Source organism: Cariama cristata, unplaced genomic scaffold, assembly GCF_000690535.1.
Source record: "Cariama cristata isolate BGI_N322 unplaced genomic scaffold, ASM69053v1 scaffold28663, whole genome shotgun sequence".
Taxonomy (NCBI): Eukaryota; Metazoa; Chordata; class Aves; order Cariamiformes; family Cariamidae; genus Cariama; species Cariama cristata.
In genome coordinates this window covers 635-28,178 of record NW_009609533.1, presented here as the reverse complement: position 1 = coordinate 28,178, position 27,544 = coordinate 635, and the positions used below count along the sequence as shown (strand labels likewise).

Below are 27,544 nucleotides of genomic sequence, written 5' to 3'. Positions count from 1 at the left end.
ACAGGATGAGCTACCTGCCTGGGGATAGCTGGAGGGAGGACGCATATTTGAATGCATCAAGCCTGACAAGGGAAAACATATTGCAATTCCCAAGCAGATGCCTGGGGGTCCTGTTGGCTGGGCCCTCGTGCCTGAGCACAAGGCATTGCCTTGTCTGACACTAAGCTCACTGTAAGAGAGCCGCTCGCATAGTAAAGTTTGGGCTCTAACCCTCTTGCTCCTGTGGAGTACCTGAATGTGCTTCTCTCTGCTCCATGCCCCCATCACCTTCTGCACAGCAGTAGAAAGCCTCCCTCCACTCCTTTCTTTTGTTCGGTCTGCAAACAATGCAACAAGCTCCACAGGGAAGCAGCACAAAGAACAAGAAAAAACGAGAATAAGAATAGTTCTGTCCCCAAGGCCCCTTTCCTACAATTACAGATCAGAAAATAAAAATCTCTGTTCTGTAGCACTGCTAGAAACAATCAAGTGAGGAAGCACATGTACACACACACAGATGTGTAGAAAGACTGCACACATCTGGAGAGTGCAAGCTAACAGCCACATGCTCAGGGCAGGCCACAAAGAAAGAAACCAGACGTGTAGCCTGAATGGGGAGGGTAGCCGCATAACAAGGTGAGCAGAAGTACTCTGCGAACATGTCCAACGGACAGCATCCACCAGTGCAAGTGGTGCAAGGCTCATATACATAGTTCCTGGCATGCTAAGGCTGATTTCATTCACGTTCACCCCAAAGACAACTTTCAGCATCCAACTTTGTGACACAATACTCTCTGCTAGCTGCCAGGCATCTGTAGATGGCAGCTTTCCATGCATAAATTCTTTTCTGAGCTTTCTAAACATCTCAATCTTCATTTCTATGAAGATCAGGAGATACTCCTCACCCCACCTTGAACCAGTGCATTCCCCACATCTGCACAGTGCCGCTTAGCACCCCAAGCAGACATGTGGGGACACCATCAAGTGGTATCAGTACTGTAAACAAGACCTCCCTGGCCATGTCCTCCTCCATCCCACATCCCCTTCCCTGCTGCGTCCCAGTTTATCGCTGCCTGGGACGAGCTCCCTAGAGAGCTCTCACATGCAAAGCCACTGCTGCTCATTTGAAGCGAGCGGCTGTGCACAAGGTGCCTGCAGCCCTGCTGTCACCTGGCACAAGAACACAAGTCTGATGGGGAGCGGCTGAGGGAGCTGGGGTTGTTTAGCCTGGTGAAGAGGAGGCTGAGGGGAGACCTGATCACTCTCTACGATGACCTGAAAGGAGGGTGTAGCCAGGTGGGGGTCGGTCTCTTCTCCCACGTAACAAGCGATAGATGAGAGGAAATGGCCTCAGGTTGCACCAGGAGAGGTTTAGATTGGATATTAGGGAGAATTTCTTCAACCAAAAGGGTTGTCAAGCATTGGAACAGGCTGCCCAGGGAAGTGGTTGTCGCCATCCCTGGAGGTGTTTAAAAGACGTGTAGATGTGGTATTTAGGGACATGGTGTAGTGGTGGGCTTGGCCGTGCTGGGTTTATGGTTGGACTCGATGATCTTAAAGGTCTTTCCCAACCTAAACAGTTCTATGATTCTATGTTTTCTGAACATCAGCTTTCCAACCCAACTGCTTGCAACTCAGGCCAGTTGGCGGAGCCAGAAGGCTGCTTTGTGCCTTAGGCAATAACAATTTAACAAGGTAACAATCTCTTTAGCCACAAATTAAATGGAAATGGGAAGTGTCCTGTGCAGATAAGCTGCTGCTTGGATTATGTCCCCTGCCCAAATATAAACTCCTCTGATCTTTGATCCCTGTGCACATATGCATGCACACACAGCCAAGCTGTGGCTCTGCACCTCCCAAGACTCACCTCATTGTCATCCTTCATCACTGCCCTCCTGTCATTTCTGGTCACTCATCTGGCCTGTGTCAGGCACCACTGCAGATGCCTCACTGTCCACAGCAAGGACATGCAAGCATCACCCAGCCACCTTCCTCGACACTCCCTTGCCACTCACAAACCCATCACTTGCCAGTGACGTTATCTGTCACCTGTGAGATGGCTGCTCTTGCTTGCCTGTTGCTTGTGCACAGGCTGCCGCTCACCTGCCAGCTGCCTGTCCCATAGGATACACTGACACACTTGGCCACGCATGCTTGTCACCTTCACCTGCACTGTCCCTCCTCCTCTGCTATCACCTCCCCTCTGCCCCAGCCATGTCCACAATCCCCCCCAGGCCACGTGTCCCCCTTGCAGGTGATCCCATGCCCACCGCTGGAAGGAAGGTGATGTAAGGTTTAGGCAGCTACTTTACCGGACAGGATGGTTCGCTGTGTCCGGGTCAAGGGCGGTGACCACCCCCACGACAGATCCAATGTGTGCGTCCTCCTGGACCTCCATCAGGTTGGAATGGGGCCGGAACTCGGGGGGCTCATCAACATCCAGCACCGAAACCCGCACGATGGTCTGGTCCCGGAAGGTGCCCAGGTCCACAAACCGTGGGTCCACAAACTTGTTGAGGGCCTCCACCACGACAGTATGCACTTTTTTTGACTCGTAGTCAAGAGGCTGGAACAACAGGAGAGGATTAGCCATACCCAGCCCAAGGAGTCCCCCTGCTGCCCCTTCCTTCGCTGGAGACGTGGTGGGCAGCGCTAAAGCCATCTGCTCCCCAGGCAGCGCCTCCACGGGAGGCTGGGAACTCGTGCTCTGCCCTCCTGCCAGCAGCACACGCACCGAGGGGGGCAGGAGGAAGAGGAAGCCTCCAGCCCGCTCCCCCCAGGGCGCCCAACAGGGCCCCCAGGCTGCGCAGGGCGCGGGCAGGCAGGATTCACTGCGAAGACAGACACCGTGTGCGGCAAGTGAGCGGGGTTTGATCATTAATCACCCTGCTATTATTTCTACAGGGGAGGCAAGCTGAACACAGCGGCCTCGGTGAACAATCATTCTTTCTTGCCTGCACCAAGCGTTTGCTTGATTGTTTTTGCCACGAAAAGCAGATACAGTCAAAGTGCTGTTGGTCAGGTACAGGAATTAGGCGGGCATATTTCTGCCCTAACAGGTGCTATCAACAGCAGCCGTAAGCACCGGTCTCTGCAGCCCGGTGCACAGCTCGCTTCTCCACCGGCACCCGGGGAGCCGCGCTGCGCAGGCCCCAGCTGCTGCTCCCTCCAGCCCTTCCTCCCAGACCAGGTCCGTGTTTCGCTGCCCAGGCAGAACAGAGGCAGATCTCTCCCTGCACCTGCAGGCACAAAACCTAGAGCAGCGCTCAGAGGAGTATTTATTTCAACTCAAATGCGGCAGCAGGAGTCCCCAAAGGAAAGGGCCGCCACAGAGACCCGTGCCCTTCCTACCCAACCAGCCTTCCTCATCTCTCACCTTCTGTACCGTGATGACAGCCTCTTGGGTATTGCTGTCCGTGGTGACTTTGAACATCTCCACCCCTTCCTCATCCTTCACCTGATACATCATGTCCGTGTTCTCCCCGACATCAGAATCCTCTGCCTTCACCCTCCCGATGGCAGTGCCCACAGGGGCAGTTTCAACAATGCTGAACTGGTACATCTCTGGAGGAGAAAAAGTACTAGGATCACTGCTTCTGCCTTTGAACGCCCTCCAGCCTGATATGGTCCCTTGCATACCTTCCTGGGGGCTCCCTCGGACTACGAGGGCTGTCCAAACTCCACCAGTGTCTATAGTCCCGAATGCCCTACCAGGAGAAACACATATTCCAGCCAGTAATAAGGGCTGAGGGAAGATAATTGGGGAGCGCTGCTGTTTCAAGCTGCTGGGTGAAGTGAGGGCCTATTTCTCTGTACGGACACTGCCCTGCAATCAGTGTTCTCCGATTCTTTGCAAACCTTGCCATTTCTAATTTCTAGGAGATGCAGCTAAAGAGCTGAGCCTCCTCCAGCTGCAGCACCTTTTCTGATCTGCCAGCCACGTGATGTTGGACTCCGCAGCTGATGTGCATGCGGAGACTGCACGGCCCACTCTTCGCAGTAGGATCACCCACCCTTCTTGTTTGGAGAGGGTCCCACGTTACACACAAGCATTAGCCACAGGCCACTATCAGTGACTTGGAGAACAGAGCTGTCCTGTAACTACTGTCTGTGAGCCGGGCAGTGCATGCCAAACTCTGACGCAGCAGCCAGGAGGGGCCAGGCCAGCATCCGAGTCCCTGCCCGAGCTCCTAGGAGACAGCAGTGTGACAGACCAGGCCGCCTTCTCCCCCAGCACTGCTCAGAGCGCGGTCAGGAAAGGAAGGGCCAGCTCTGCCCTCTCCACCACAGAACCGTGCTCATTCCCAGGACTATCACTGGGAGAAGGGGTCTTGTCCAGTGCCCTGGACACGCTCAGCCAAGGCAGCTGCCCCACCACCACACTGCCAGGCAGGGACGCATTCAGACCCAGACAAGGAGCTGTGCATGCTACAGTACCTTGGTGCTGCCACCTTGCAAGCAGCATAAAGCAGCCGGGCTGGCTCACCCTGCAGACATGTGCCAGGCTGTGCTGGGAGCTGAGCTTCTGTCCCACCACTCACAAAGGACCAGGACAAGGGCCAGTGCTCACTCCTGACTGCTGTCAAGACTTACTCTGAGGGAAGCGTGGTGGGTTGTCATTGACATCGGTGACCACGATGGTGACCGTGGTGGATCCAGACAGGCCACCCAGCTGTCCTGCCATGTCCGTTGCACGGATCACCACCTCATACCGGTCCTGCGTCTCACGGTCCAGGTCGGCCACGGCTGTCCGGATCACACCTGGAAACCAGCAGGACAGTGTGAGCGCAAGGGGGTCGCAGAGCATCTGCGGTCACAGACGGGGTGAGGCTGGAAGGGGCCGCTGGAGATTACCTCATCCAAGCCTCAGCTCTAAACAGGATCAGCTAGACCTCCCCACCTCTCCACATATGGCAGATGCTCCAATACTTCACCAACCTTCATGGCGCCTCCCTGGACTCACTCCAGCATGCCCATGAGTCTCTCATATTAGCACTTATGTCAGCTCACCAGGGCTTGAGTGGAAGGGATGGGTCCCCCGCCTCGACTGCTGGCGACGCCTTTCCTAAGGCAGCCCTAGGTGCTGTTAGCTGCCTTTGCCATAGGAGCACGTTGCTGGCAGCAACAAACATCTGCTGGGCCTCCGTGCAAATGGGAGCAAAACCCTTTTGCAGTCTTCACACAGATCACTTAAGCAAAAGCCTACCAAGAGGAGAAAAGGGCTCTGGAGAGAAGAGCAAGCCCAGGGGGTTGTCAGCCAGGCAGAAACATCCTGAAAATCCCCCCGGAGCCCAGCAATGGCCACAGGCCCAACCTGATCCCAGCAGGTGCATTGCACGAAAGATTCCTGACTGCTGCTTCTGCCATGGGCTGCCAGTAGCTCTGGCAGGGTTAAACTCCGGCTCAGAAGCGGTTTGTACTTCTCTCCAGGGAGGCCAGGAACCGGGTGAAGGATTGGTGGGGGCCAGAGGCACAGGAGCGAGAGGACTCGCCCAGATGCTGGGGCTGCACTGGGGCCAGCCTCAAGGTTTGCACAGACAGGCTGTGTAAAAGCCCAGGCTGAGTCACGAAACCCCTTTGGCACAAATCTGCAACAGCCCACTTATCCTTATCTGCTCAAGCAAGAGCCAAGCTTGCCGCAGCATTCCTAACAGAAGATTGGTGCTCTGAGCCCAAGCTCCATTTCACAGGTGCCTCGTGGCCCAAGCATGCCTGGAGGGTCGCCCTATTTGATTCGGAGAATCTGAGGCACAGTGTATTTCCAAAAGACTGTCTGCACAAAACCCCTCATTGTCCCTCTAAGTTAAGGAGACCAGAGATGTTCTGTGTCAGAGGCTGAGAATACACTAGAGACAGTAAAGCTTAACAAAATATATGGTATATTAGTACTTTCTATGAAATGAAGTCTCTTAAATAGAAGTGTTTATAGGTCTTCAGTAGTCATCTGGGCTTGGGGGAAATCACCAGGCCTACGTAAAGCAAGAAACAGAAGAGTAGTAAAACCCAGAAAACACTGTGAACGGCAGAAGTTACAACTTCCCGTGTCACCCAGGAGTGTTTCATTTACATGGAAACAAAGCAGAGAAGTAGTTTTTTGAGAATGAAAGACAGACATGACTCTGCCCTGAGGTGGCACCAGGGGCATGCATGAGTGCATACATGGATACAAGGTCATTAGCAGCAGTCCCGTTATACCAGCAACACTCCAGAACAGCTAAGAATCAGCTTAAAATCCCCTCCAGCTCAGTTTCTTAATATTCCCACAGATTTAGACATTGTTTTATGTTTTCGTAATTGCTCTCTCTTCCAGGGTTTTCTGTTTAACTATTAGCTTTACCTCCTCCTACTGTGAACCGCAAAATCCATCTTTGCTTTGTTTCACCAGTAATCCTGCCTGGTGTTAGGGAAGATGCCGGAGGGGGGTTGCCTGGCTGTGTGGTGCGGGTCTCCAGTGAGGGGGTCCGACCCAGCAGGAACAAGGACCTCCTCCCTCATCAAGTAAACAGCAGAGAATCATCCAGTTGCTCTCAGCAACTTGCAAGACTTGCTGACATGCAACAAAGCAAGCAATGACAGAGCATCACAGCCATCCAAGCCACCTGGCTCAAGGCAGACACTTCTGGGAAGCCTTCAGCACAACCTGAGCACAGTGGAGGGAAGAGCTGGGGGCCAGCAGACCGCAAGGAGACAAGATGTGCCTTCAGGGACATACCCCGAGGCTTCCAGGCATCAGCCCTCCAAAGCGCCAGCAGGCTGCCACAGTTTCCCTGTTCACGTGCCTGATGTGACCTTGTGCAGTTCCTGACAGAGGCTGTGGGTGGGTGGATGGCTCACACCAAGGAGCTACCAGTGCTGTGGCCCAAAGGCAGTCAGGAACGCCACTGAGCTGGGAAGACGAAATTACCCCCGGATCCTTTGCATGACATTACAAGGTGCAGCAGGAGCTGGCAACACTGTTCTGGAGACATTTCTCCTTGCTTTCTGAAACTAGCATTTATTCCAGCGATTATCATTGTTAGGATTTATTATAAAGATGTAGCCACCAATTCAGATCCTAGCAGTTCCCCAGCTCTCATGGATAGGTACAATTTCATCCAGCTTCCCTTGTCCCTCTGTCATTTCAGTTCTGTAATTATCTGGATTTCCACTGCCTTCAGCCCCATGAATCGAGAGGAGGCTCTGTCTCACCCACCATCTCTCGAGCACTCCCGGCCAGCATGCAGGTGAGATGCAGCACAGAGCACTGCAGAATTTCTGCTAGGGAGCACCCTAACCCCTCCACAGGAAGGCAGCAGGTGTTCACCCTGTGATGGAGCCCAGGGTCTGCACTGGCTCCCTTCTTCATCCTGAGTCTGTTCAGAGGAAGCGATTTGACCGGGAGTCCCACCCCACCTCATCCAAAGGGGCTGAGGGAGCACAGACAAGGGAGTGATGAATGCACTTCCATGCACACATCCCAGTGAGAACTGCAACTTCCCATCTGTGAGCAGACAGGACCAGCCTTGCACAAGTACCCAGGGCTGCACAGGACTGGCCTCAGCTGGTCGTGCTTACAGGCCTCTCGTGCCACTCCACTATGAATACAAAACCGTTATTTCTGGGCAAGCACCATCTCATTGAAATTTAAGCAATTCTGTTAATTAACAGGGTCTGAAGCATTTTATAATGAAAATTATTCATGTCAGCACAATAGTGATGAATTGGGATGAGAGGGAAAAAGCTCATGCATTCACTAAGGCTGTAATGACTTAACTGAGCTGCTTGTAATGATATAGCTCATAATAGACCATGCAAGATGGGAGGAAAGTGCTCAGGCACTTCCCAAAACACCTCCAAGGTCACCCGTCCCAGCAGGGAGCAAGTCCAGGCCATTTGACACATGCAGAGTAGGGCAAACAGCCCCAGCTGGCTCCAGTTCTTCTAGTGGCACGAGGCAGACAAAATCCTTGTCTTTGGTCAGGGTGCACACTGTGAGCGGAAACCACCTCCTGCCAAGATACTGTTTGTCCAGTCCATCTTGGAAAAGTGGATGTCTGATGCAGATGAACTGTCCCAGGCCCCAGGCCTCCAAGAGCCGCAGCAGAACCATCACCAAGAAAACTGTTCCCCCTAAAGTTGCATTGGCCACACCAGGCTACTACCCCAAGCATAAGGCTGGTCTTGTCTTGTAGGCTGAGGTACCACGTACCATTTGCTAGTGGCCTTGACAAATCAGGGTCTCCAAACACACTCCACACCAATTCCTTGAATATGGCACTGTGAGTGCTGCCCATAAACACCCACCAACAGCAAACTTGCGTGGTCACATCTCCTAGAGCCAGGACACCCTCTGCTCCCAAAACCTGACCCCCAGGGACTCTGTAAAAGCAGCAGCAAGTGGTGGTGGCAGATCTGTTCTCAGGGAGCAGAGACAGAAGAGGCAGGGAGCCCTGCTGCTGTACACAGAATGTGGAAAAGTCCTTGCTATCATCTCCCGAGATTCACCTTCTTTCCAGTCAGAAAAACTGCCAAACTTTGTCCTTCCCAGACACTGCAAGAACAACCTCCAGCTCAGACTCATCTCCCTAGTTCTTGTCAGCATCTGTTATAGTTGAATAATACAGATGCATGGTGGCATACCCTCTGGTATAAGGCACATGTGGCTTCCCAGCATGATCCAGATTAATCAGTATAATTACCAGGCAAGGGGACACTTACAGCATCACATAAATACCATCAAGTCTGCTCAAATAGCAGACGCTCTTTGGGTGATAAAAGCAAAGCAGGACAAAGCACTCAGCAGGTAACTGCCTTCCAGGAATCCCATCGTTATGGACTTTGCTCTGCTCTCGGAAAATTCCAGCTTGGATGTCCACATCCTTGGAGACCCTCTGGACAAGGCACCTTCCAGCTGATGGCAGTCAGGAGCAACATGCTCCCTGCCACAAAGTGCAAAGCCATAAAGTCAGAGTAACGTACACGGATGTATCCTCAAGAGGTCTCTGGTCCAACTACAGCTCAAAGCAGGTGGTCTTCAAAGGCAGATGAGATTACTCAGGGCCACATCCAGTCAGGTTTTGAGTGTCTCCAAGGATGGAAATGCCACCTTCATGGTGACAAGTTTTATCTTCCTGCCATTTGTGTCTTTTTACTGTGCATGCCTAAGAAAAGTCTCAGTCTATCTTCTCTATCCCCTCCTATTTAGCTGGGTAAAACAGATTCACTCCTCCCAGCAGCTTGATCAGTGAAAGTGAACAGATCTCTGCCTCAGTGCAAGGGTGGCAAGGCACCTGCCAAAAAGACTGCAGATTCCTCACCTGTGCCCACACCTGCCTGCAGGAATATAGAAATACCCATATATCTGCCAAGACACAAGTGCTGCTTGAGGCATACATCCTGGAGGAGGTCAGCCCACTGCAGAGGGGGTCTTAGCCCCAAGAACCAGCACTTCATCCGCCCTACACACACAGCCCCCCTTCCTGTCCTTCAGCTCAGGACAATTTGGGAGGCAGAAGCCACAGGTGGGTCTAAGCAAGGTACTAGGCACAAGGTTGAGGAGGTTCATGGCTCTTCAGCAAATAAGGTGCAGAGTTGAGATCCAGAAATGGAAACATTATGGTTGCATCAGCATAACCAAGCTCACCAGCAAAGTTAATTGGAAGGATGCAGAATCACACAACTATTGTGGCTGAGGGATACTGCAGCCTGTGGATTTCTAACGCGGTACCTTTCATAGCAGGTGGTCAAGTCCTTTTCAAACCAGTGTGCTCCATACCTCCTAGGGCAGCACCTGCAGAGACAGAGCTACTGCCACTGCTCAGAGAGGAGCACCAAGCAGGGGCTTGTTTCTGGCTGGAATCAGCCTTGCCCATGCCAGCGCAGAGCCAGCAGTGCCCTGGAAGGAGGTACCTGCAGTGAGCTCCATCAGATGGGTGAGCACAACTTACCCTTCCTTTGTCCCTTCTTCTAGCAGCCAAATCCCTCATCATTTCCTATTAATTCCCACTGCACATTAGTATATACACCCTAACTTCCTGAAGGCAACCAAACATACGATTTAGTCCGAAACCATCTGAAGTTCCTGCACCAGTCTCTGAAAAGGACTGTTAACATTCAGTCTTGCTAATAAGAGCAATCACCTTAAATAAGCATGGCTTCTCTGCAGACTCTCATCACCCATGCTTAGAGTACCATGTCCCTGTGCACAGCGCTGGTGAGTAAGCTTCCGGGATGGGGCAGACCCGCATAAACCCATGAGCACAAACACGCACATACCAGTATCTGTGTTTCCAGGCACCAAGGAGCACTTTTAACAAACTGGCAAGAGCAGCAGAGAAACATGTTCTGCCTCCCACCATCGCATCACACAAATCCAACAGTTCATCAGCTCAATTCAGCATGTAGCATGTTCCCAGCAACAATTCCTCACCCAGTCTACCTTACTATCCTGGGACTAGGGCTGTGGTCAGTCTCCAGACAGGGTGAGGCTGATAGGTAAGGATGAAATAACTAATGACCACACATGAATAACCATCAACTTCATCCCAGCAGTATAGTATTTCTTGTCCTGCTCTCCCTGGCACAAGTACCTCTAAGCACTCACTGGCTAAATCTCCAAATCAGGAAACAGGCTCTAGAACTCAGGAGTTGTTTTAAATAATCATAAATGCCAGACTGCATTTCAATTAGCCTTCTGAACCCTTCTGCCTTTTCCCTGCATACAGCAGAGTAACAAATTTTAAGAACAACCTTTCCCTTTCAGTAAAAAGCAAGATTCCCATGCACTCTCTGGAACTGACAAGCTGGGCTTTTAAGGAAAGCACCAAATATCATGAGGCCTACAACATTACCTGCTGTGACTGTTCTGTAGCAGTCAATATCCCTGCAGAGGGATGAACAAGGCTGCTGGAGCCCAGGGCACCAGGTTGTGCCTCCCTTCGGGGTGTTGAGTATTTTCAGGTTTCCTCCTGAGGCTGTGGGCAGGGATTGCAGGCAGCGGCGAGTCTCCAGCCATGCTGGCCAGAGATGAGAAGAGGCATTGCAAAGAACACAGGAACACACATGAGCAGGCAGGCACAGCTGCCCGCTGAAGAAGAGATTTGCCCCTATAAAGGTAAACAATCTGCAGAGGTACAGAGAGTGCAGGGTGATATAAAGCAACATGAAAATTTGGCTGGCAAGTTTAAATGCACACTGATGTCTCCTCTCACATAAACGCACTGGGAGTCACATACTCTCTGTGCCTATCTCGGCATCTGAAAAGCGTAAGTTAGAAGGATCTTGGTGAGGATGGGCTTCCTGGAGCTAGAACAGGAACTAGCACCGAACCCCGCGACCCACGTCCTGCCGGGCAGTGCTGGGGCTCACGGCCCCCGCAGTCACCAGCCTGTCTCCAGGCAGTCACCCTGCTGCAGGGTGAGAGCGGGGCTCCGCAGTCAGGGTGAGTGCTCTCACACAGAACCAACACCCACCACCGATGGCGGAAGGGGCTGTTACCCAACAGGAGCAGCAAAGCACACACATGTGCCGCCTGCTGTAAAATCACAGCCTCCTCCAGCAGGAACGGGGCAGCCATGAAACAGGGCAAGGCAGCTCACCTCTTACAAAGAGCAGACAAAGCTCAGCTGCACCCTACCTGCAAACTGAGAATGAATGAGGAAGGCAGCACAAAGCCTAAATATGAGTAATGCCTGCAGACTCTGGCAAGAAGCCTAGGGCCTATTCTCATATCTGGCACAGAAAATCATGCCTCCAAAGTTTGTGCATACAAAGCTCCCCACTCATACACCAAAAAAGCCAGTCTAGACATTCAACACATGCAGGGCAAGTTCCGAGACATGATTTGGGGTACACGACACAAACCTCCACACAGTTTCGGTGTCTGAAACTTAGTTCTCAAAGCACAAGAGGTAGTTGGCTGGTGTATATGAAAAAGAAAAGGTCATATGCATCAGCTGTGCTTTTTCTTCATCATCATTCAACACTGCAGAAACTGGAATCATTCTCCACAGCTTTGTAGACACCAGCAAACTCTATGATGCAGCTCCCACTATTCCAGTGGTGCCATTTAGTTGCTCATCTGCCTCCGATAGGATGTCTGAGACACTACGGGAATTCAGGGCTTATTGAGTGGTAGGACTTGGCACAGCGCGGCATCCAGACTGTTTGGGTCTGCCTTTGAAAGGTCCATCGAATCTGAAATCCCAGCTGAATACTACAGCTAGTAACAACGAAGAACAGGAGACAAACTAAGCAACCTACACACGGTCTATATTCTGTACTCAAGTGTGCAAACCACACTTGCATATGCAATACCTATGAAATGAAGGACAGCGCAAAAAGAGCTGGTTGTAAAGGCAAGGAAGGAAGAGAGAACCCATGCTGGAAGGAGTCACGGGCTTGGGCGGTGTGCAAGGGAGCACGTGCATGTATAGACCTTCAAGAACAGGTAGAGGAGGAGGTCAAAACCAAAAAGGGAAAACAAATTGTTCTTCATTATCATATATTACAAGAAATGTAACAGGCCCGGTTTTTATGGTTCTTTTTATGGCCATTAATAACAATGGTGGCTCTGAAAGTTACACTGCTGCTATGGATAATTAAATCTTATGCTCAGGGCAGAAGCCAGGCCACCCAGATCAGGATTCCCACATGGAGCACTAAAAACCCATTCAAGTGCAGAGTGGGAGCGGGATGGGATTTGCTTGGGCGGATGTGCTGGCTCCTGGCCAGTACCAAAGAGACACCATGAAACAATGTCCCCCCTGGACACTGCCAGTCCTGTACCTGCTGTCCCCAGCAGCGTGTCCACGTGGGCGAGCACAGACAGCGGGGCATGCAGCTTACGCCAGGCGTGAGGCCACAGGCGGGCCAGGCCCACGGGCGCGGCAGGACAACCTGCAGCCGCAACTTAAGCGGCCGACAGGCAGAGCTGCACACCACGTTCCTGGAGCCGAAGCAAGGCAGCTATGAAAAGCTATTCGCAGCTCAGACACCACCAGTCAGCCCCAGCACCTGCTTTAGCGGTCAGATATTCTGGAGAGGCGTGCTCGAGAGGGGCCAAGGACTCTTCTGCAGACTGTCAGCAGTTTTGCTTTTATGAATCACAAGCAAGTAGAACAGTAAATCAACCCCCCAGTGTATGAAACAGCCAGCTTGAGAATTAAGACACAAAAAGTCAAGAAATCAAGCAGCTTGGACTCCCAGAGTGACATTAATTCTCACCACAGTCCCACAGGGCACATTTTAGTTTATGCCTTAATACAGAGCATTAATGTTGTTGCAGGAAGCTGAGCCTCTGCACGTCCTGGCTTGTGCATTTTGTTCCCAGTGCTCCCTCTTCATTCTAGCAGCCAGGCTTCCAACAAAGCTGTCTCAGATTAACAGGATCTCACATGCACCTGAATTTTCAGTGTTTAGCTCATTATTCGTTCACCCATCTTGCCTTGCCCACCCCCACCCCGCCCCCCCAAACCCAAAGCAAATCTGGGCCATAAGAAAGCCCAGCTGCAGCAACTTCTGACCAGGAGTGGGTACAGCCCCAAGCTGCTGCTTGCGCACTCTCCCCACCGCACCAGCCTCTGTCCAGACAATGGCATTTCCCACTGCATACCCCAGCTCTGCTGTCAGGTGTGCTTAGGAGCTACGGAATTTGAGCTTTCCTCCAACGGCAGCCAGGGCTGGTGGCACAGACAGGGCTGCGACTGGCTTGGCCATGCGCACCAGACCGGTTTTCAGGAGGTGCATGGTTTCGTGCAGATGCAGAGCCTCAGGCACACATACGTTCCTTACACTCTCCTTATGCCAGACTCTCCAAGCAAATTTCACTCTGACTTGCATAAAAACAGCCTTAGAAAATATCTATTGGTACAGAGACAGGTCAGCCTGACAGACACTTGTCACTTCAGTCCAGGGGTTGATCTCAGCCTGTGTTACTGTGGTTCAGCAATAGAGTGGGGACTTTGCTGTCCAGCTTTCCAACGGGAGTTGTAGCTACCTAGCGTGCTTGTCCTTTGACAATTTTTCATTAAACTGTGGGTACTTTACTGCATGCTTTGTGCCTTAAATACCTCTTATTAGCATTTGAGTGTCTTCCCTCTTTAGAAAGCTTGCAAGGCTCCCATTAAGGGTAATGAGAGTCACACTCCTGGGAGGCAAGGAGAATATATACCCCAACATCTCCTGGTTATGGTCTACTCTAACCCGTATGTCAGAGCATCATCTGCCAGGGATTTATTACAGAGACATTTTACAACAGGTTCTATTATAAGTTATTAAGGAATGGAGCAGCTTCTACTGTTCTTTCATTAAATATTAATAGAACATTTATAAACCGATCCTTAATTTAAAGTGTTACCTTTAATCAAAGCTCTGGTGATAACAATGCAGCCTTTGGTGAGGCCCCTCTGGTAGTACTTAAACCTTTCACATGAGATTTTATGAGCCTGCGGGTGCACTCCTGCTCTGGGCACAGAGCACACGGAGGAGCTCTGGCCTGTGCAGGTGCAGGCAGGGCACTCTGGGCTGGAAGTCGCAGGTCTTGCTCCACGGTGCTGCCTGCTACAGGCACTGCACAGGGCCAGGCAGCAGCCTGCAGCGCTGTCAAGCTTCCTCTCCAACACCCAGTAATGCCCATGGCATGGATACCCCGGCACCAACGGCCAGCATGGATGTGCAGGCCTGCTGGCACACAGCTGTGCACTGAACAGATGCAGGACGTGCGGCCACAGTCTGGTCTGATGGCCCACACGGACTGCCCCAGCCCAGCTGGGTGCTGCTCACCTGTTTTACTGTCCACAGTAAAGTGCTGCTCGCCCTCCAGCACACTGTAGACTACTCGGGCACTGCTCCCGTATGTGGGGTCATCAGCATCAGATGCCATCACCTGCATCACAGAGGTGCCTGCAGCAGGGACAAGGAGGAAAACAAAAAGTCAGGGAGGAGGTGAGAAGAGCAACGCAAACCTCAGGGCCAGGGGCTAGCAGAATGGGAAAGCAGGGACCAACACTGATCACACACATGCTGATGGAAGCACAGACAGTTGGGTGCAAATGCAGCATTGCCTTCCCCCAAAAGCCTGAGAGCCAAGACTCCAGACACTGCTGCAAATGGCCCTTTTGTCCTGCAGAATGGCAAGAGGGACCGGACCTTGGGCTACCTTGGGGCTGCTGTCTAGGCAGGACCTGCTCTCCAGGTCACTGGTCTGAACAGCTGGGAGATTCTCTCCCAGCAGACTTCTGCCAGACCATCTGGGAAGGAGCTAGGGACAAGATGTTATCACCACAGCTGCCCCTTTCCTGTCAGCACCGAGCAACACAGTCACCTCCAGCCCGTAGAGGGACCTGCCAGCCAGGGCCTGATCCACACTGCAGCACCACATCTCTGCAGCAGACAGATCTGCAAAGGGACGACAGCCATAGGAGAGGAAAGGCTTTCACTTGCCCAGAGCCAGACACAGTACTATGTCCTCATGCTCTACACGTAGCAGGGGTAGGAGGACTATAAATTGGATAAAAGTCCATCAAATGTCTGCAATTAAGTTATTGATTTTCAACGCTGCCTCATTAAACTGGGTGCTTCACTCCAACTGTCCCTGTGATGGCTTTAATTTGACATCATGTTCAATTTGACAAAAGCAGGAACCAGGACATGAGAATGGGGCCAAGAGCAAAGAGGCCGAGATCTACACAGACAACAGAAAGGAGGTAGGAGGGGAAGCCTAATCCTACCTACAGACACCTCTGAGAAAGGAGATGGTGTGACCAAAGACCTATGAGGATTGGCTACCCAGTTCCACTTCTAGCACAAGACTCAGAGCATCCCTGCCCCAGAGGCCAAGCACTGGCACCTCTGGTAGGATGAGGTGCAGGATGGGGAGAAAAGCCCTGAGCTGCCCATAGGAAAGATCAAACCAACTGGGAAGCTCCCTGCTGCAAGATACTGCCATGGCCAAGAGCTAACAAGGCTGGCAGAGAAGCCAGTAATTTATAATGGACAAGAGCCCCCAGCAATGATTGCAGTTAAAAGGTAGGTTTTACTCCAGAGATGACTCCAGGGCACAAGACCAGCCCAAACTGAAGGGGACAGGAGAGGGCATTTCACAGCTCACACTGTTGCATCCAGCAGCTCTGCTCTGCCTCACACACCTCTTAGGGCTGCTGTGCCACCAGCTGATGACCCAAGGTACCACACTCTGGTCCAGAAACCCTTCTGTTCTGCTGTGCATTCATCCATACGCTGCAACGACAATCTCACAGGCTGGTCTTGGCCAGACCCATGTCATGAATAACCCAGAGCCAGGCTTACTAACAGTTGTCAGCATCTGAGTCTAGACCGATCACATTCCCAAACACCGGAGGTACACATAAAGTCAGAAGCAGCCTCTGTTCCCCCATCACAGCAGGCAGAAATGGAGCTGGAAGCATCCAAATGGAGCATGAGATGCTCCAGTCCCTGGTGCCTTCCTCCTCTCCTGTCAGGAGACCACAAGCCCACAGCCTGCATGCAAGCCAGGCAGCCAGAGTGCTCCTGCACCAGCCCAGCCTGGACTCGGGCAGGAGATGAGATAGCAATGCTGCGAGCCACTGGGATGCATGCGCTCCCCCTGGTCCAGTTCACTTCTGATCTGGAAAGGGTATACACTGAAGAAAACACACAGTTACCATGGCTGCTTTTCATTCTTCCCGGTCGTCTTCAGAGCTGCAGCTCTGTTGATAACATGAGAATCCTCCTCATCAGTCTTCAGCAACAAGCTAGTTTGAGTCAACTCATTTATGCTTTGCTCCCTCCCGTGAAGTTACGGTGCATCCCTGACAGGCACGTCCACATTCCACCACAGTAACAGTAGCTCCCTACCTTGTAAACAACTGTTTAAGACATACTACTGCTGCGTTTCCTTGAAAGGGTCTGTCCTGCCTCCTGCTCCCCCTGACTGCCATCACACAACTCTTTCACCAGGTATGAGCCAAGGCAAGTCACCCCCACACCAGCACTGCACATCCCTCGGGCACCCTGGCATGTTTTCTTGGGAAGCTTCTGATCAGAAAGCTGAGAAGGAAGGGATCAGAGAAGGGAAGGTACACAGCACCAGGGTCTCCAAGCACGCCTCTCCCAGCCACAGCAGAGAAGCCCTGCTAGGGATGCTGGAGGTGCCAAAGTCTGAGAATCACAAAAAGCGGCACCTGCCCCTGGCAACAGGTAGGACTCCTTTGGTGCCCATCCTGGCAGCAACCAGCTGAGAGTCCATGCCCAGCGTGTCCACAGCAGCACCCACTCCTGCACCTGCACCCATCACCAGCACCGGCAGAACCTGATGACCTTGCACAAACATCCCACACTCCAAGAACCACTTGCTCTTGCCTAGGCACTTCAGAGGCAAAGGGCTAGGAGATCCAAAACTCACCCACAAACACATGAGCCCATCAGAGTTATTTGCCTGCAGTTGCCCTGTATACCGTATAACCTGCATCAGGACCGCATGTATGCGGACAGAGCAGGTGCCCCAAGGGCTATGCCACAACCCTCTATCCCAGCCCTGTCAGTGCTGTCACCCCACAGGCGCCAGCCCAGTGATCGTTAAAGAGGAGGGCTAGGCACTAAAAGGCTCTGCATCTCATGCTACTTCTCCCCAGATGCATTCACTCAATTGCATAATACACCTACTAATCCACACCTATCAAACAGCTATACTCTCTGTGTTCCAGTATTTACCTGAACATTGCAAAACTGCACCACTGCCAGAGTCCAACGGGAAGGCAGGATCCATGCCCACCCAGAAGTGGGTTTTGTTTCTCTAATTTAAGCCATGCCCTGGACAAGCCAGGTAGATTGCTGCTCTCAGTTTTCTGGTGCCAGCACAGAAGGCTCCTGGCCCACAGGGCTGCCTCCGGCTGCTGGGTGCTCCCAAGCACTGGAGCAACAGGACTGCGGGGCACCAGATCCAGGCTGCCAGGAGCCAGGCGTGAGCCCCATTTTGGGACTAGTGCTTTCCACTGAAAACAAGCAGCATGAGGAGCACTGCAGCAAGGCACCTTCAGCTCAGAGGCAGCAGGATCATGGCATACTGCCCTTAGGCTGAAGCCAGCAACCCTGAAGGTGATGAAGACTCTGCTCTTCCCCATCTGCTCTCATGGCATCTCCTTAACAGATGAGCAACAACAGGCAAGTATGGAACATTAAACCCCACTTCATGCCTTGACTTCTAGTCTGCACAGATGCAATACAGCCTGCTCAAGGTCACCTATAGGATATCGGGAATCTAGGACCCCAGCTCTCCAGCATCCTCTCTTAACCCCCATTTATCCTTTTTCCACCCCTCCCTCTCCCTGTCTTTCAATGTGAAGAACAAATGTCTTGACTTCCACTTTAAGCTGATCCCCTCCTTCCTGCAAAGACAAGCCTAGGAACACTGGCTCCCACCCCTGCTTTGGTATTAGTCCCTGCTCTCCAAGCATAGCACTGCCTACAGCAAGTACAGCATGCACGAGTTTTATTTAGTTTTCTGGCATATGCCTTAGCCATAAAAGATACAATAAACAAAATCTAAACGTCCATCATGTACTGTATAATCCACCTCCCATGATCAGGAAACCTGAACTCGTATCCAGAGAGATAATTAGACATGTAAAACGAGATAAAGACTTCAGTTCCTCCTCTGGCCAGCTCACCCCACAGAACCAGAGGAAGCCAACAATTTTACATAAAAATTAATGAGTCAGAGTCCATCTCTTACTCTCCTGCTGCAAAGGTGTGATCTGGCAGAGCAGATCAAACAAACTGCGTTTCCCTCCAGAGGAAACGAGGGACAAGACCCTCGCTCCCAGAGCAATCCTCCCCCAGAGCCCACGCTGGGGCCGCAGAGCGCCCAGCTGACCCCGCGCCCACAGGCTGGGTGCAGGAGGGGACGCAGACCCTGGCTGCCAGCCATCCTCTGGCTCCACGAGCCCTGCCTGGGCTGTCCCCATTCCGCACCCTGAGCCATCCTGGAGACCCGCCAGGGACGTCAGCCAGCCCTTGACTCCACAGGCCAGGGAGATTAATCCCTTCTTTGCTGCGCCCAGCAGGGAGCCGGGATCAGCAGCGCAGAGAGGGGCTGCCAGCACCCCACACCGAAAGGCACCTGGCGATGCCCCGGGGAGCCGGCGGGATCAAGGAGCCGTTTCTCCACAAGGCCCTCTCCTGCTGCAGCCATGAGTGCAGAGATCACAGCCCCGCTCAGCTGCCTCGCCACAGCGTGCTGCCACGCAAAGCTGTCCTCAAAGCTGGCAACGGCAGCTCAGCCCCAAGTGCCTTGGCTTGGTTGGACAGGGCTCTGCAAAGCACCTTTGAAATACTAATGCAGACCTGCCCTAGCATCCACCACCACCTTCCCCGCAAGACCCAGAGCCTCTGGGGCCAGTTTCAGCGATCCTGGGAGGTGCCATCCACCTGTGCACAGAAGGCTAATGGCTCCAGACCACTTACTGTGCCACTTGCTCCAAACACGTTAAAAGAAATGCCGACAGGCAAACGCCAAACACGTCCAAGGGTAAAGAGGCCCTGCACTGAATCCACAAGCAAGCCGACGGCACCTGTCACTTCCCCAGGGACAAGAGTACAGCCAGGCTCCAGGCCTGTAAAGAGGCAAACAGGTAGCAGGAAAAGCCAACACTTGCTAAATTTGACCGCCCCTCCTCATGGCAGCCTTCACCCCTTCCCTGGTGGAGTTAGGAGCCTCCAGCCACTCTCCAGACCAGCTCTGGGGCTGCAGCCTGCACCTCCAGCTCAGACTGAGCCCAAAGGACAACCCTCTACCCGTGCTTAGAGCATCCTTCTGTGCAGATCCAGCTAGCTCCAGGACAGCACATGGTCATTTCACCGCTGCAGAACACAAAGGACCCCGAGAGGAGTGCTTTGTCATGCAAAGCCTCATGTCCTGGACTGATGCCAGAGCGCCGCACTCCCATCTCAGGGACGTGGTTGCTGTGGGGGCAGGAGACAGCTGAGATTTTTATGAACAATGCTATTTACAGCTTTTGTCTTGCCCCAACACATGCAGTGGCTGATGCAGCCCAGAAACAAGCAGGCAGGACATCAGAGAAGAAAGTATACCACAGGAGCTTAAAAATTACTGGAGCAGAAGTGAGTTTCTTGCAATCTCAGGAACATTCTGACTTGGTAGAAAGCCAAATCCAACCCAGAGGAGATTCACTGCAGAGTCCTCCCGCCCCAGGGGACAAGCCCAAGGGACCTGACCTGGCTGTGGTGGAATCGCTGAAACATACAACTATGGAAACATTCTTTGGGGTGTCTGGCCAGAGAAACCCATTGCACAAGGCACTCGAGCCCCTGGCATCAAGCAAGTAAACATGGTGTCTTGGGGAGCAAACTAAAGCAGTAAATTAAGGGTGTTCCTTGAGGGGCTTCGCACATGCAGACTGGATAAGAGGGTGTAGCAGGTGCTCAGATGTGCTGGGCAGAGGGCTCAGGGCTTGCACCACGACCAAGAGTGCGGTGCGCAAGGGATAGTCTCACTGAGGACCAACAGGCAAGGCAAGCCCCAGCTCCCAGCTACTTGCGACCCCAGCAGCTTCCAGACGCACACAAGTGTTTTAAGTGCTTTCTATCAAGGGGGAAAAAAAAAAGATTAGACTGCCTGTATGTGTTCTGGCTGCATGTTAAACAAAGTATTTTTCTCTGCTTCCAGTGTGGAGATTAAACAATTGCTCTTCACAATAATCACTTCTGCATTCAGCCAGCTTTGTGCTAGAGTCAGGGCTTGACCCCAAGTTTCTGTCTGTACAGCCAAATCATCTCTAATCTTGACTTGGTGCTACAGAGAGAAATAAGCAGAGCAAAATGCACCAAGGGAGGAGTAATGTTCTGATGAAAGGATGCACATTTCCTAGCATGTCCCTCACTCCAAGCTCTGCATACTTCCCAAAAAACGCAGAAGTGAGCTCTGGGCTGCAACACCCACACTGCGCAACCAAGAGCTGTCTTGCAGGAGGCACAGCATGCACTGGATTTGGGCTCTGCGTGCAGCAGACAGCTGTTGGGCAGACTCCAGGGAGCTCAGGAAGGGAGCCCAAAATACAGCTAATTTTAGCATCTCCTGTTACAAGGTGAAGTTCCTGCAGTTCCCAGGCAGTTGGCTGGGTCCCATCCTACCTTCTTCTGCATCTGCAGGTCTCCTTGGTACTAGAGTCTGCTCAACTCAGGCATTTTGGGGTGATCTGCACTGCGGCACCCACGCAGAGGCCAAGCCTCAGGTGCCGGCACAGAGCAGCCTGCAAGCTCTTAGCCCACAGTTTCTTCTTGAGATGACAGGACAGCAGTGGGGCTGCGACAGGGTTTACAGCTCAGGCTCCATCGTGCAGACAGAGTGCTCCTTGGCTAGCCCACGTGCATACACGGCAGCCATGCACGGCAGCCGGCTGTCCCGATCTGGCAGCAGGCACAGGGGGAGTTCGCGAAAACACTCCCAGGCAGCACCACCAGCCCCTGTCTTCCTCAGCCCAGGTGGACCCCGTGTATTGCCTCTGTGGCTGCTGCCAGCCCTGCTCCCTGCATGGGGCTGAGCAAGGAGAGCCCTCTGCCCCGCTGCAGCTCCAGCTGCCTTCCCTGCCAACCCCACGCAGCACCAAGTCAAACCTCCCTCCTCTGCACCCCTGCAGTGGCATTCGATGGCTCTGTGCCCTGCTGGCTGCAAAACAGCCCTCAGCAGCTGCGCTGTTTCTCCTGGTGCCCCAGCAGCCCCAGACCAGATGAGGTTTCTAGAGATAAGTCACCTGAAGCCCGGCTCTTGCAGCTGGTCCTGCCATGCCAAGGGAGCCCAGGTAAAACTGTGGGGTCAGTTTCCATTCTGGATGTGCTTCCTCCAAGTGCAGGAGCCCAGTGCCAGCCTCGGGTCTGGGCTCTGTGTGTAGAAAACACTGACATCTTCAGGGGCACAGCACATGCTCAGCCTGGCTCCATGGGCTGGGGTTAGCTCCAAGCATGACCTCTGCCCTTACAAATCCCAGACTCTGGCCTTACCTTCCTGATCATCTCGCATCTGCCATTTTTGATCCATCAGATAGCAATAGCAACCCCTTCTCCTTTCCCTTTACAGACTCACTGCAAAGCTCTGCATAAGTTCATGGAAGCCAAGGCACTGAAGTCGACTAAACCCATGGAAAGTACAAGAAATGTCCAAGCTGAAACTGGTTGCTGGCTGAGAGAGTATTAAAAGGAGCATCACACGTGCTGTGTGTGCTGCTCCTGCTCCTCCATAAGCATCCACTTTGGCCACTGTCAAGACAAGAACCTGGAACAAAGAGGCCTTTAGTCCACCCTGACTTAGTCTTACAGTCTCAAGCAGCACGTATGCTGTCACTACCAAACTGTGCTGCCCTGGCCCCAGCGCAGAGCAAGGGGCAGGTGTGTTGCAAAGCTACTCTGTGAGAGTCTCTGCAGTTCTCTCATTTGTTATTCCCTCTTAGACGCTAGGAAATCAAATGACTTTCCCTCCCAATTAGTACTCCTTCATTATGCAAATAATGTCCTTTGATCTGCTCCTGCTGTCAACAGAGCGGATCTGACCGTATTTGTTTTATTCCTCTTCATGCCCCAGGAAGGTACTCACCTCTGGGAGCTGGAACTATTGCTTTTGGCAGGGAACGGAGAGCTGCAGCTGGTAGCTGCTATGAGTGAGAAGAAACAGCACCCACTTGGGCACCCACAAGCTCAAACCCCAGCGAGGTTTGGGAAGGCAGGAGCATGAGAGGATGAAGAAGGAGGTCACCCTTCATTTTTCAGGCTGGGCCACAGAGCAAAGGCTGTCAGAGCAGCAGAGACAGGGAACGAACAGCTTCCTACAAACAAGCTCCAAGCTGGAGAGTAGCCCTGCTCCCGGTGGTGGCCCCATCCCAGCCTCTTCCCAGCAGAGAGCACAGCTGAACCAGGAACACTGTTGATCCAGGAAAACATCCATGCTCAAATGAAGCCCAGACTGGGCATGTTCATCAGCAGGTCCCCAGGCTTTGACCTTGATCTTGATGTATTAATAGCCAATCCAAGCTCTCCCCAGGCTGCCCAGCCTTCCCACTCCTGCTTGGCCAGTACAGAGGATCACCTCTGTTCACATTCAGGAAGGCAGCAAGGCATGCTCCTCATTCACGCTTATGAAAATACCCATCAGGTCTAGGGGAGATTATCTGTCCAGCTCAGAGACAGGAAACATCACTACCAATACCAACCACAAAAGAGCCATGAAAAGCTGCACCTGGCCTTGATGCCACAAAAGGAGCGCTCCCACACAAACAGGGCCTGGCAGGGTATTTCCCATAAGAAAGTCTTGAAATTTACCTCCCTGGCCCAGGCAGCATCCCATGTCCTGCATCCTCAGCCCTTCCTACAGCTGCTGAAGCTGAACTTCACACACCAGGTCCACGACCAGCCCCTCTCTCTGTGTCCACACCAGGGCCCCAGTGGAGGGGCTACCCCAGAGGGTTGAGGAGAAAGCTACTCCTCAGGCTTGCTTGTTTATGCTTTCACAGGATGTGTCCATCCTGTCCTTTGTGCTACCTGTTCCTGGGCAAAGCACGGGTAAGCCAAGGGAGAACCAGGAGGGAGCTGGGGACTTCCAGCAGCAGCATGTAGGTACCCTCTGGCTCTGCATTCATACTGCAGTGGACCATGCAGCAGCACCACTTGAAGATGCTGTGTGAAGCTGTCCCTGCCCTGTTAGTTGGGCCATCTGCAGGGCTAGGCGGCTACAGAGGAGCCCTTATGCTCCCTGGGATGGCCAGGCTACAGAAAGCTCCAAGGTTGTCGCAGGCAGACATAAGCCTGGTAAACAGAACAGGCTCTTGGCTCCAGCTCCCCTGCCTGAGCACACAGCTTGGAAGCACAGCCCACGCCATTCACAGCGCTTCTCTTTACTTTTAAATTCTGAGTATTTTAATTTGCAGGAATCGCCTCCTTTCATGTTGTGAAACCATGTTTCTCCCTCCCTCTGATCTCCAATTTCGCATAGAAACTGTCTCCTTTGATATGTCTTGTTCACAACAGTCTGATCAGGCAGCTCCATAATTGTTAGTGATTTTCAAAGAACTGGGATCCTTGTCTAATACTCAGAGTTGAAAATTCCCTCCTTTTTAAATGTTGTTCAAGCAAAATAGATTAATTCAATTTCTTTCTTCCCTTTGGGAACAGGATGCCTCCTGCTTTTCTGCCAACATGTTGTCTTTCATTCCTCCAGGAACACATGGTTCAAGGGGTCACTCCCTGACTTGGGAAAGGATTTGCGCAGGTAAATGGAAGAAGAAGGAGAGCTTGGGATGCCTCAGAAGAGCTTGTTCTCCATCCATCAACAGAAATCCAAGCAGCAGCAGCTCCTCTAGTGTGGGCAATTCCTGCACACCTATACCTGCTGAAGGCCATGCACCAGTCTCATAATATGCTGCACATTAACCATAGAGAGCCAGAGCTCTGTCCTGAGGCAGCACAGACCTGAGCAGCATCCCGTGCTCTCTGTTTTCAGGATGCCTCTTCAGCCAGACCTTCCTGTTCAAGCACAGCAGGACCAGTGGTTCGCCTGACTTGCCGAGCCTCTCCTGTGGCTCAGCCCTGCTCCCCCAGCCCTGGCCCCCCCAGGTGCTCTGCCTCCCAGAGCTCACTGCCTTCCTGGCACTGTCAGTCTCCATCTTGCTGACTCATCCCTTGCTGACAGTGTTGGGGACCTGCCTTATCTTTGATGTCAGTCAGTCTTTTGCAGGCTGCCTTCTACCTTGATGCAGCCTTTGGAGAACAGTGATTTATAGTTCCCTGCCTGCAGCGCATGCCAACACACGCAGTCTGCTATGCACTCTGGCTAGTCAACGGGGGATAACAGATAGCCCAATGTGGATGGGGAACGATGTGACATTCTGGGCAGTGCAGCAAGCCAGCCACTCTCCCTGGACTCGAGCTGTGCTCAGCAGCATGGGAACCCACATCGGGCCAGCACAAAGAGCAAGGGCAGTAATACTGCAGGTCACGCATCACCTCCCTGTACCCCTTCCTGATGTTCAGGTGAGCACAAAGCTCCCTGCCCTCCTCCACCATCCCTGGGGGGATGGACTTATGCAGTCTCATGGCACATGTCCCAGCCTGGCCCTCAGCACTTCAGCGAGGCTGACCACCAATGGGCTTAAAAGATGCCTGGTGGCAAGGGGATAGGCAGGCTAGGAGTAACACGGGAAGCGACACTTCTGTGTCAGAGCACATGAATTCCCCAATCTCAGCCAACAACGCCTGGCCCCTTAGAGAAAGGCCAGAAGCCATGTGAGAGGGGCTCAGCAGTGCTCCATGGGGTTGCACAAGGGGATGGCTAGGCAGCCATGGGGCTCTGAAGAGCAAAGCAGTAGACAGAGGATGGGCCTGAGGGGCTGGAGCACAGGCAGCCAGAGAGGGAGAAACACCACTCAGGCTAATCTGAACCACAAGCAGCCACGAGCCCCTCAGCACACAAGGGTTCAGTCCGTCCCCCCTGCTGCCCCCAGCATTTGGGAGCGAGGGAGCTGTGCAAAACCAGGGTAAATGCACAGCGGGCAGCTGGCACTGTCACGACCTGTCTCCAGGGCACAGCTTAGGGCTGAGACTGAGCGCTCAGCCACAGGCTGACAATCAGCTCAGAGGATTTATTCACTTGTTTTCCTTAAGCCACCTTATTTATTTTTCCCTTTTGGCTCCCTAGCTCTGGTCTTAGCTGGAATCCCTTGGATTTGCAGACAGTTTTGCGGGGTACAGCATGCTCAAGGTTTGACAGGAGAGGCGCAGGTTTCCCAACCCACCTCCTCCCAACCCAGGAGACATACCGATGGGGGACAGCTCAGCCACGCTGCCGATGTAGGGCCCCTCCAGGAAGCGTGGCTCGCTGTCGTTGATGTCCTGCACCTTGATGATGAACTCTGACTCAGGCTCCAGCAGCTGGTCTGTCTGCCGGTCACGGGCCTGAGCCCGCAGCGTGTAGAAGGTTTTCTGCTCACGGTCCAGGCGCTCGGTGGCATGGATGTCACCTGTGATCTCATCGATGAGGAAGATAGTCCCTGCGCCCTCCCCGGAGATAGTGTACTTGATGGAGCCGTCCCCCTCATCTGAGTCCGAGTGGATCTGCCAGGAAAAGAGCGAAAGGGTGGGAGCAGGCTGGAGCCATGCTTGTGCCCCCATGGCCGAGAGTGCGTGGGCTTGGAGCCCCAGCACAAGGTGCCCATGGTCCCTGCGTGATGCCCATTTGCTCCCTCTGCTACTGCTGCACCGCAGAGCGGTACAGAACACCACCAAACAATGCCTGTGCGTGGAGGAAGGCCCAATAAACTGGAACTTCAGCCCTGCCTAGGCCACCATACACTTGGCAGATCACAAATCCTGCCAGTACCCACCCACACCACAAACCAAGGGACAAATCCCACCGCTACGAGGTTAGGAGATGATGGAAAAGGGAAGGGCAACTCAACAGCACTCCAAAAAAAGAGGCTTCCCTGTGGGCAAGCACCCTGGCAGTGTGGGATCACCTCTCCCAAGCTGCACAGCAGACCAGGGTGTAAAGGCAGCTCACCAACAACATCTGTCCCCACGTACCCAGCCAGCTGCCCAAAGCCCATCCTCATCTGCCTGCTCTGCCCAGCCACAGCCACCCCACCCTCTGTCTTCTGGGCACCTGGTGCTGACAATTCTCCCTGCCTGGGAGCTTGTGCACTCGCTGCACACCTGTATTGGGTTTATGTGGCAAGGTAGGGGGGCTCAACCCATCACTTCATCACACCCAGAGCCCCCACCTGAGCAAAGCCTGCAGGAGAATATGGCAAATCAGGGCCACGTTCAGGATGAAAAACAGATCCTGTGGAAGACGCTTTTGTAGCCAGTCTCCACTTCATTTTCTAATTAAGACAATGTTTGAAATTAGGAAAAGAAAGGGTAAACAGCAGCTCCCCGCAGCCCAGGAGCTGACTGGAATACAGGCCAGACGTCCAGAGATAATTTTATTGGTGGCATTAAACTGAGTTATGAGGTTTTTACAATCCAGCCACTTATGAGAAATCTATTAACAGTAACCGGACAGGCAGAATGCATCTTGACAGAGAGCAGCATGGGCATTAATTGGGACAATCCATAATGGGACAGGCCCCCGGAAAGGTTTCATCAGCTGCTTTCATTTGCTTCCTACAATTTCTGCTTAGAATCAGCAAAGTTGTGTGTTCCCCCTCCCTCCCCTCCCCCCCCGAAAAAAAAGAAAAAAGCCGTCCATTAATCGGCTAATGAAATATGAAAATGTTTATGGGCCATTCAATCTTCCAAACTGCAGTTCTATAATCCACCTTTCAGACATACAGCTCTACCAGCAAGAATTTATACCAGAGCTGCCTCTTTTTTATGACACCTTCATTATATTTGTCTTGTTAGATACAGTTTATATATTTATTTCATGAGTGAGGGGCCCACGCATTAGACAATTCTATGCATTTTACACAACGTTCACATATTCCTGCCTGTGTTGAAACATCTCCCAGTGCTTGCTTGGGAAGGAGACCTTCTCTCTGTTAGCAAATGGGGCTGTGAGCCCAGCAGGGCTCTGGGACCACTGCGG

At 52.7% G+C, this 27,544-nt stretch overlaps 1 protein-coding gene across 1 annotated transcript in view; it reads right to left on the bottom strand.

The window, feature by feature from the left end:
• CDH22 (cadherin 22, type 2) overlaps window positions 1-26,070 on the bottom strand; it is a gene marked incomplete at its 5' end in the record, with an annotated part of 51,652 nt that extends 25,582 nt beyond the window's left edge. Inside the window, 5 exon segments of the mRNA XM_009697562.1 lie at window positions 2,292-2,545; window positions 3,356-3,543; window positions 4,573-4,740; window positions 14,740-14,859; window positions 25,776-26,070. Of these exon segments, the coding sequence (XP_009695864.1) occupies window positions 2,292-2,545; window positions 3,356-3,543; window positions 4,573-4,740; window positions 14,740-14,859; window positions 25,776-26,070 (1,025 nt within the window).
• Between the last annotated feature and the right edge of the window lie 1,474 nt (window positions 26,071-27,544).